We start from the raw sequence: 10,132 nt of genomic DNA on the forward strand, positions 1-10,132 counted from the left end.
TCATTGCATCTATGTTCTTATAAGGATTCATAATTGTTGTTTTGCTAAAACTATCGGCGACCATAAAAATATAATCATTATTACTCTTCCTAATAACAGGTGAAGCACTCAAAAGGTCTATTGAAATTTTTTCCTATGATAGACTAGAAACATGTAACAGAGTGTAAAAACCAATTTTTTTATTGTGTGGCTTACTCACTGCATACTAAGCTCCTCAAGTATATGTTCTGACATCATTCACTATATTAGGTTAGGGAACATACCTTCGCAGATTTGCAACTATTTTACGGATGCCAAAATGACAACGAAAGAAGTGTGAGCTTCCCGAATAAGCTTCAATCGGCTTGCTTTAGGAGCATCATATAACTTCCCATCCTTCTATAATAGCACATCCTCTTCATGAAACTTTTCATCAGCTTAATGCCCATGACGCTCTAGACAAATAACTACCGTGCTAATCCTCTACATGAAACTGCTAAAAGAGACTTATCACTTGGCATTAATTTGCTCGAGAATATAGTAGCTAAAAGCTAGAAACAATGGAGAAAACAAGCGTATAATGTATAGCGTAGTAACATAGAAATTATCTTTGCCTAATAGAAAACATAAATTCAGTGAGCATCTTTAAATGAACGTTGAATCACATCATTTCTGCATTCTTCACGAGTTTGAATTGATATAGTCATCATTAGTGCATCAAACATTGTATTCAATTCCAACAACATCAAGCTTTCTCAAAAAATATCACTTCCCCTCCCATCTTACACATCAAAACGTACCAGTGTCCCACCCATGGCAGAAACTAATGTTCAGTTTCGAAGAAATGCCACGGTGGCAACACGTGATCCCACTGATCCACCAAACATGAAGGTAGGATATGTTCGGACATGATTGAGGTATCGAAATGGAGGATCTCTGGATGCTTCATGGCCCTTCATGGACTCTGATTCCAGGGATACATCAATCCTCCTTTGATTGAAATTTTCTACTTCTTGCACCAATTCGTCTTTTGTATTGTTACACGATGTAATCACCTGCAATTATGCATCATGATCAGAAAAAAAACAAAGAGAACATTAGCTAGCAGGTTGAAGGTTTAGAAACTAATGTCAACCTTGCGAGAGTTAAAAACAAAATGACCTAGTCTAAGGAAAATATGACATTTGAATGCAAAATGCAACCCAAGTCTTTAGCTAAAAAATTAGGCTTCTTGATTGACTTGAAAGCTAGTATTACTGATTGCAAAGGAAGTAAAGATAAATTAGCTCCAACATGCAAGCTTACCAAGATTCCACCAACTGCAACCAACTTTGAAACTGATTCCCAGTACATGATCCTGAAATTAAAAAATAAGATTAGTTTAACATTTACTATTTAACAAGTAGTGACTGAACTGGAATCTTAACAGAAATTTAATTTGTAAATGTAGGGTACTTAAGTAAACAAGACCAGAATGTAATCAGGATACCCTGGTCAGCAGGTACTATTGATTTTACCTTTTGATAGCACCGTCAGGATGCAATCCAATGGCATCTAAAGTCCCTTTATCCATGACCAGCTGAAACTGTCTGTTTAATTTTGTCTCAAGAACATCATCAACCTAAAGACCAAAAAGTGACAAGATATATGTTTGAACAGAAATTGATACATATACATGACCAAGTACAATTAAAAGATTATGTCGCTTAGAAACAAGTTCTACAAGAAATTCAGGAGCAGCTCACTTCCAGCTTGAAAGGTCACCAGTTTTCTCAAGTATTGATGCATGACACTTCAAAAAAGAAATAAAAAAAAAAAGCAAAAAATAGTTTGATGCCATGTTAACAAATATTTAATGTTCATTTAACAATTAAGACAAAACCATCCACTATTAAAGTCCAATAAAAGAAAAGAAACAAATGACCAATAAAAAATTGGTAAATTACAACAAGCCCACAAGGTATTGTGGAATTACCAAGCCCACCCAAAAGTTTGAAGATTTTACAAAAACCCCTCCACGATTAAAAACATTACAGAAATTCTCTTTTGTATCCAAAATGCCCTTACAATTTTTTAAAATCACCCCTTTAATAGTAAGGGGATTAGTTTGGGAAAGGGAGTTTCTGTAATATCCTTAAATTTTTGGGTGGGGTCTCTATAATTCCACGATACCTAGATACCTAGAGCGGAGGCTAGTGCAATTTACCTAAAAACAAAAGGCTATGGATAGATTGCTCATTTCCATGCTATCAATCATTAAGATTTCATTTAAACAATAAGATGAAACTATCCAATATCAACATCCTGCCAAAAGATGACAAAAATGATCATTTCATGGAGAAGACAATCACAAGCTTGTTTATGAGCCTAGTGCACTTGTAAGTCAAATTTTCACAAGACTACACACCATAAGTTATAATTTCATAGTAATATCAAAGTTATAACACACCAGAAGATTGATATTAGAAAACCCATCACGATCAGCAAGCCTACGCGCCAGGTTAATGGCCCCTTCACTGTAATCAACTCCAGTTAAATCAGAAAACCTGGTAAACACAAGAGCCCCTTCATTATTCTAGCAAAATATAATAATTAAGAGCAAATTTTTAGCTTGACTAAAAAATTTCAACAGTTTTGCAACAGCATTAAATCAGGCTCTGCACAATGTGGGCAAATTTTGCTGAATTATCAATTCCATATTTCTGAAAACAACAGTGAAACTAATCTTATTTTAAATTGGAAGTGCACCCACTGAGTTTTGTATGTGTCACAACATGCACATAGAGATAGACTGAACACAGATATTCAAGAACCAAAATGTATTCAATGAGATTTTGATCAAATTTGCTTCTTTCCTTCTCTTTAACATCTCTTTTCCAAAACAAAAATGTGAATATTTACTTTCCTGCATAACAAAGGTCCATGGAAGTTGCTCTCCCACGTGGCCTTCAGTAATTGAGATACCAAAAGATTAAACTTTCAATCAAAGTTAAAGTCCCAGCAAGAACACAAATGTGTGTGCATGTTCTAGTCAAAATGACAGAAAGCATGTAAACAAAATTATTTTTTTGTCAAGACTCTATATATACTTGCTCTTCACTGGTGGATCCATGTATGAATACCAAGGTCCCTTTGCATTAGCCACCTTAACCATCTCTGGCGAAGGCACCGCTAGCAATAACTTCATCAATATTTTACGTAATAAAATAACTTTCCAAATCCTAAATTAATATTTGCAGGACATATGTCTCATGTCTTCATACAAAAAAGGAAAAGGTGATACAGTTAAGTCAAATTTATTGCTTTTGTAAGGCCACTTTAAATTATTTGGGTGATATAGTATATAATACCAAAACTAGCAAAATCTCAAAGTGTACCCCTGCTTAGCAAGTTCATGAAGGAGTAAACCATTGCCGGTCCCGATGTCAAGTACACTCCAGCTGGACAGATATTTATCACTCTCTTCAACAGTTTCAGACTTGATATCATCAACATGATTAGGAATGCAACCTTGAGAAATTTCAAAGCACAGGCCTTTTGTCCAAGAAGCAATGACATCCATGACATCAGCCCCAAACCTATAGCGAAAGATGAAAAAGAAGCAAACAAATGAGATCCCAATAGCATAAACATATGGATCAATATTAGCAAAAGAGAAAAATAATCATTTACATGTTGCAGACCTCATCTTTAAAAGATATATATATATATATATATATATATATATATATATATATATATATATATATCTGTGTGCGCGTGTTTCGAATTAAACTCACCATGTAGATTAAACTCACCATGTAGATACTACGACTGATATACCTTCCTATGAATCATCTATTGTAATGAATAGCATCTAAAAAGTATTCAAGATTTTACTCAATCTACATCATGAATAACTCAATCCAATCAGAAACATGTGAGACCCTGCTAACTATGCATGGGAGACCAGCTTTCTTTCGAAAGCTATTAGAAAGAAAGCTGACCTCCACTTACTTTTTTTTCCTTGGAAAACAGTATTGTGGAGAATCATGGCCGTTGACAATGTCCAAAAAAGACAAACCTTAGCCAGGAGGTAAAATCTCCGTAAGAGAGCAACAGATTCGCTGTATCACTTTGGCATTCTGCTTAGACTAGAAAACTGTGACAGCATTCATTCTCAGCAGTGGCAATCTGCTAGGCATTAGCTCAAGGACAGGTATGGACTTCAGAATGCTTGTGAACAGATATGGGGAAAAGTGTCTTAATACCTTTAATTATAATAAGAGGCCTTTAAGTAGTGTAGCTATCTTTCTGTTATTTAAAGCTGGATTATAACATACACCTTTGTCATGCAAAAAGTACTTGTGTGATGCCCTTTCTGTATAGATTATGGATTGCACCGTGTTGGTGCTCCTAAGGTTTTTTCTCCTTTTTTGCCTATAGAAAAAATCCAATCAAGAAATCAACAAAAAGCATAGTTTTAGATTGATTTATCATGCATAGTTTTATAATGATTTATCATTCATACATTTTTTTATGGCATACCCTTGACTTAAAAGACTATTCCTTAAAGTGCATCCAAATGCAGTAATTCTGATGAGTTAACCCAGAGAATTTTCCATGCAGCTGGACCCCATCGGGTGAGAGCCAAACAAAAAAATCTCTGCTTAACAAAAATCTATAGATAAATAGCCTTTTTTTCTCTTTACAAAAGAAAAATACTAATTTTACCTCATCGCATCTTCAAAAAGATCCAGTTTTGGAGGCACTTTAAAGGACCAACACATCCTTACAAGAATCTGAATATGCTTCTAGTTCTAAGACCATTATGATACTATAACATTAATTGGTCACATAAAACATTTGAGCATAACTTGGCATTCCTGTATTCCATTTGAGCATCATTATTGCATATTGCGCGAGAACTGACAAATTCTAGGCCACTAGCAGCAGAATTATAAAATGTAATTTTGAAAATTAAAACTAGATAAAAAAATTTAGTACAGATGTACAAAACAATGAATTTCCCTCAGAATAAAGAAATTTCTGTGTTGATATTGAGTGAGAAAAGCAAGGTTCATGTATGACATGCATTCCTAACAGTCAAAGAGAGTAGATGCCTGAGATTTTCAGACTATGAAAAGCCATCAATAAGAAGTTTATTTTTTGAGGAACTACATTTCCACTCAAGTCACAACAAGCTAAAGCTCCACTACAAGGAAACTTTATATTTCCATCGTTAGGCAGCAGACATCAACCTTCATCATCACATAAACTGAATAGCAAGAAGTTTTTCTTATGCATAGAAAATTAAATGAATAAAAGAATCTTTACCAAACTTCACCAGCATGACCATGTTCATGGAAGTTTGCCAACTCATCAGCATAGGCAGCATCCCAATAACTCTGTAGACCTAACATGGAAGCCACGCCTTCAGCATCCAGTTCTTCCTTGTCTGAACTGTGTTCAAGAGCAATCAATGATTCAGTGTACATGCACATTCGCACAGACATCTAAAACGAATGACAATTGGCAAGCATTCTCGTATATAATAAATCCATTAATCCCTCACTAAATAATCTTTCCATCACAAGATAATAAAAATAATAAAAACCGAGAGAAATTAGGCGAAATAAAGTGGTTTCTAAATTAAAACAAAACAGAAAAAATCGAAAGGATTTTACCAAATTTCTGAAATACCAAAAGAATAGAAACAATAAGAGAATAAGAAATTCACGCAAAGCAAAACGATTTTTAAATTTTAAACTCTCACATTTCAATTCCAATGACGTTTAAATAATAGAAAAAGGCCCAACTTCCTAATTTGATCACTGAATTTTTAATTCAGTTTCAAACAGTAAAAGAAAGGTAAAAAGTGAATAAATTAAAAGTGAAAATACCAACCTGTAATCAGAAGCGGCGCGACAGTTAGCGGCAGCGGAGAGAGCCTCGGCCGCATCAGCATGGCGCTGATCGTCATCGAGAGTACTCCCATAATCACTCTTAATTGACCAAGAGTCCGCCGCCACAGACCTATCGTCGTCCGACACCAGATCGCCGCCGGTACCAGCAGCTCTGATTTGCGTTAGGTCAGCTGATTCTTCTTGTTGTAACCGAATTCCTGTCATCGAAATTATAAAGAGAGGGAGAGCGATTTACGGATGAAGAAAAAAATTTATAGAAGCGGCCTTGAGGATGTGAACTGTGCAGTCAACTTCCTTTAATTTGGAATTGGAAAAAATTGAGAAATGACTGCTGAGGTTTCTTTAATTTATACCAGAAATCTAGATTTAGCCACCTAGACGTGATAAGTTGCGGGTCTCCACTACTATTTCTTTTCTTCTCGTCAAATGTTCAGTTGTAACTGCATTAAGAAAAATAAAAAATTAATAACTCAGTAACAATCAAATAAACTAGTTTTATTTCAATTATATAAAAAAATAAATGAAAAAAAAAGAGTTGACATTAATAAACATTAAAAAAAAGATATATATTAAAAAACAGTCACAGTAACATGAAAAAAAAATCTTTTATCTCATAGCAGAAAATGAATGTTATTTAATTTTTAGCTAATTGAATATCAAATGACAAAAAGGGTACAAAGAATAACAAAAAAAAACCAGTATGATTCAATCTAAGCTAGCATAATAAGCATGTAATTTAAGCATTAAAGGGCAAGTTAGTTCGAGTTAACTCGTCAAACTCACATCTTAGTTTATGAAGTCAGAATAATCTAATAAAAAATAGAAGAGAAGAGAACTACAAACCCAATTTTTTTTAATAAAAAAACAAATGTCAACCAACGATATCGGAAAAAGAAAAGAAATCAAAACAAATATGTCATTCCATATTAATTTTTCAAACTCGTGACCCGAGTCATAAGACTTGAAGTACTATACATGAAAAAATTATGAAGCTCAATCCCTAAGAAATAAATGTTGAAGGACGAAATCGAAAAACAGTTACACAAAAAGATTCAAAATAAAAAATAGCAATTAAAAAAATAAGAGTTAAAATTGAAATAAAAAATAAATAGGACACCAACAAAATTTTAATTTTAGGGTTAGATTGGAAAAAAATAAAAAATATTAATAGAAAGATAAAAAAAAATAAAAGAACGAGTAACAAAATGAAATAAATAATACACTATAAATTTAGATTGAACGGTAAAATTGAAAACAATAAAATTTTTATTAAAGGGTCAAGAAAAAAAATTAATAATCAAAAGTATAAGGACCAAATTGAAAGCATCAATACATGACAAATTAGAATTGAAGGGCTAAATTGAAAAAAAAAAATCAGTTTTCACAAAAGGATCAAGGACAAAAATTAAAAATAAAAAAAAAGAGGATCGATGCCGAAACGAGGACAGACCTGTAATTCGAGAGGGGGAAGATAAAAGAAAAAACAAAAAAAAAGCCACCAATGACAAACAAGATGAAAGGCAATTTTTACAACCAAGAGGTGCCACACACACCACTCAAAGTGCGTGGGCTCCTCACATACACGCACCAACAACTTTTTAAATTTTAATATTATTTAATTTATGTTAAAAGACCATAATGCCCTCAGCAAAACATTAAATAACAAAAAAAATGCAATATGAAAAGACAAAAAAAGACCCCTGGTTGAAAGCTTTTTTTTTTTAACTTTAAGGGCATTTAAGCAAGTATATTGTGCATTCATATGTCAAAAGACCATAATGTCCTCAACAAAATAGTAAATAACAAAAAATAAACTTGGAAAGATAGAAAAGACCCTTGACCGAAGGCTATTGTTTTTCTTCAGTTGCATTTAAGTAATTTTTCTTGGCATTCAAAAGAAAAATAAAACAAAAAATGCCTATGGATGTCAGGCATATATTCCTTGTCTTGAAGGTAATTTTAGTATTTTTACTGTTACAAATGAAAAAAAAAAACCCTCTTACCCCTATAAGTCAAGCTAATTATTACTTGATTGGGGGTCAAAACTCTAATTGCACTATTACAATCCATGGTACCGCTGAGTCTATAGTTATAGGAAATGGTGTTATAGACATCACTCCTCCGTTTTAGTTTATTTTGTTATTAGAGATCATTGGTTGGCACTACTGTAGGTAGAATCAAGTTTTTTTAAAAATATAAAAATAAAATTTAGGCATTGTTACATATTTTCTAGAAAAAACAAAAATTAGATTATGTGGATTTCACCTGATATGACTTAATCGACTTGACAACTCTAAAAGCAACATGTATGATTGTAGAATCATAATTTGACTAGAAAAATTCAAGATAAGATTTTTTTTTTAATATTGAAATGGCAATATATATGATCGACTTAGGTCAACTAGTATTAACATATCAAATTCATGACTCGGATCATGAGATCATGATAAACTCATAGCAAGAAAATTGTTACAAATTATGAAGCATAATTATCAAGAAACTCAATATTGAATGATGAAATTTAAAAAATCAATTAAAGAAAGACCTAAAAAAACTCAAGTAAACTAAGGTTAACCTGCTAAACCGCAATCTAGATCATAAAATCGAGATAACCCCATAGAAAGCAAATCAGAATAAATTATAACGCACAATTCTTAATCAATCCAATTTTGAAAGATGAAATTGAAATAAAAAATCAATTAAAAAAAGAACCCAAGAAAAAACTTGATTCAACCTAGGTGTCAAACTCGAAACTTAGGTTATGAAACCATGATAAACATATAGAAAGAAAATCAAAATTAATTATGAAAATTAATTTCCAATAAGCTCAATATTAAAAGTTGAAATTGAGGAAAAAAATAAATAAAAAAGCATTATTCTTGTAAACAATGTTTTGCGATGAAGTGAATGGTGAATTCACTTCCTCTTTTTAGTTTTTGTTAATGTATATACTCATTCTCGATTAAATTTCATGAAATTACAAACCTATAAATTTTATCAATCATTTCAAGAAATTCACAATCAAGTCTTTTTATAAATATTTAGCAAATTGTATGGTGTATAAAATATATGCATTAGAAAGAAAACAATAAAAGTCATTAAATTTTTGTCAATTTTTTCTTCAAATAGATGGTTTTTAATGAATAATTATACACAATAGACTTTAAATATCTGAGAAATTTAATAAACGAATCCGATTAAGAAATGTAGGAAATATTCAAAACTTAATTGATAAGTTCATAAGTTTTAGATGAGATTGAAAATGAGTATATAAATTTAAAACTACATTGAAATTTTTTATTTATTTATATCATCGATGATAATTTATAAATGATAGGAAACGTCAAGGATAATATTATGGGAAAAAAACATATCAAAAGATGGAAGGCTCGAGTCATTGATTTTCAATAAGACGACCTATTACTATTAGGTTACACTAGTAAGATTGTTCGTGCACTAGAATTTTTTGATGATTTTATTAAACCTTGACCGAAAGGTAAACTTGATAACATGCTAATCTAATAGTTCACCCTGATGATTTGCCGATTTGATTCCTAATCTAAGTTGGGTTTCAAATTAAACCGGGTGAGAGCTAACCTATTATGACTCAATAAACCAAGCAGGTCCCACACATGACCCGGTTGATCCTATCAAACTTTGGTTTGACTTAAAAAATTCAAAAAGACATTGTTCTAATATGCCCAACTTGTGATTAATTGAAACAACGTTTGAGATTAATTGGGGTCCATTTGGATTAAAATGCCCAACTTGTGACCCTTGTTATGGGCCTGATAAGATTTAATAACTCTATTTATTTATAGAATAAAAAAAAGACACTCGTAGGAAAGACAACAAATAAAATTTTGAAGGAAAAATTACAAAAAAAAAAAACTAAGAGCCATCAGTAAAACACTATGATCATAGAAATATTTTACTATTCATTGGAACATTGAAATGACATTTTTACCCTTCACTAAAAACTGAAATAGCTTGCTCCTTCGAGTAGAATCATCTATTTTAGGGGATCCCTTGGTCATTGCAAAATTGATTGGGAGCAAATTGGCTAGGACACCTTTTTAGCATAGTAAAATGACTATTTTAACCTTAAAAGAAAAAAAATGTCTAACTTTAGACCAGAGGATCTTTTGTCTTTACAAAAAAAAAAAGCACAGTGAAGTTACGGTTATACGAGTCAATATACACTTAACGTGCTAAATCGTTCTAAAAACTCGAAAATGAATGAAATC

General features: G+C 32.1%; 1 protein-coding gene across 1 annotated transcript; it reads right to left on the reverse strand.

Moving 5' to 3' along the window:
- Window positions 1-623: 623 nt before the first annotated feature.
- LOC18105793 (uncharacterized) lies at window positions 624-6,266 on the reverse strand. Its single transcript, XM_006374405.3, has 7 exons — window positions 5,866-6,266; window positions 5,296-5,421; window positions 3,357-3,557; window positions 2,429-2,525; window positions 1,497-1,600; window positions 1,285-1,336; window positions 624-1,034 (listed from the first exon to the last, which is right to left on the reverse strand). The coding sequence occupies exons 1-7, from the start codon at window positions 6,087-6,089 to the stop codon at window positions 810-812; spliced, it is 1,029 nt and encodes a 342-aa protein (XP_006374467.1). The 5' UTR covers window positions 6,090-6,266; the 3' UTR covers window positions 624-809.
- Window positions 6,267-10,132: the final 3,866 nt, after the last annotated feature.

The sequence above is a fragment of the Populus trichocarpa genome, chromosome 15, assembly GCF_000002775.5.
Source record: "Populus trichocarpa isolate Nisqually-1 chromosome 15, P.trichocarpa_v4.1, whole genome shotgun sequence".
NCBI classification, from domain to species: domain Eukaryota; kingdom Viridiplantae; phylum Streptophyta; class Magnoliopsida; order Malpighiales; family Salicaceae; genus Populus; species Populus trichocarpa.

What these genes read in the sequence shown, in the direction of transcription:
- LOC18105793 (XM_006374405.3), bottom strand. Translation starts at nt 6,089, where the DNA reads ATGACAGGAATTCGGTTACAACAAGAAGAATCAGCTGACCTAACGCAA. An exon ending in CGCGCCGCTTCTGATTACAG is followed by an intron (nt 5,422 to 5,865) that starts GTTGGTATTTTC and finishes TCTTGAACACAG; the next exon opens with TTCAGACAAGGAAGAACTGG. An exon ending in TTTCTAATATCAATCTTCTG is followed by an intron (nt 1,601 to 2,428) that starts GTGTGTTATAAC and finishes TTTGGTCTTTAG; the next exon opens with GTTGATGATGTTCTTGAGAC.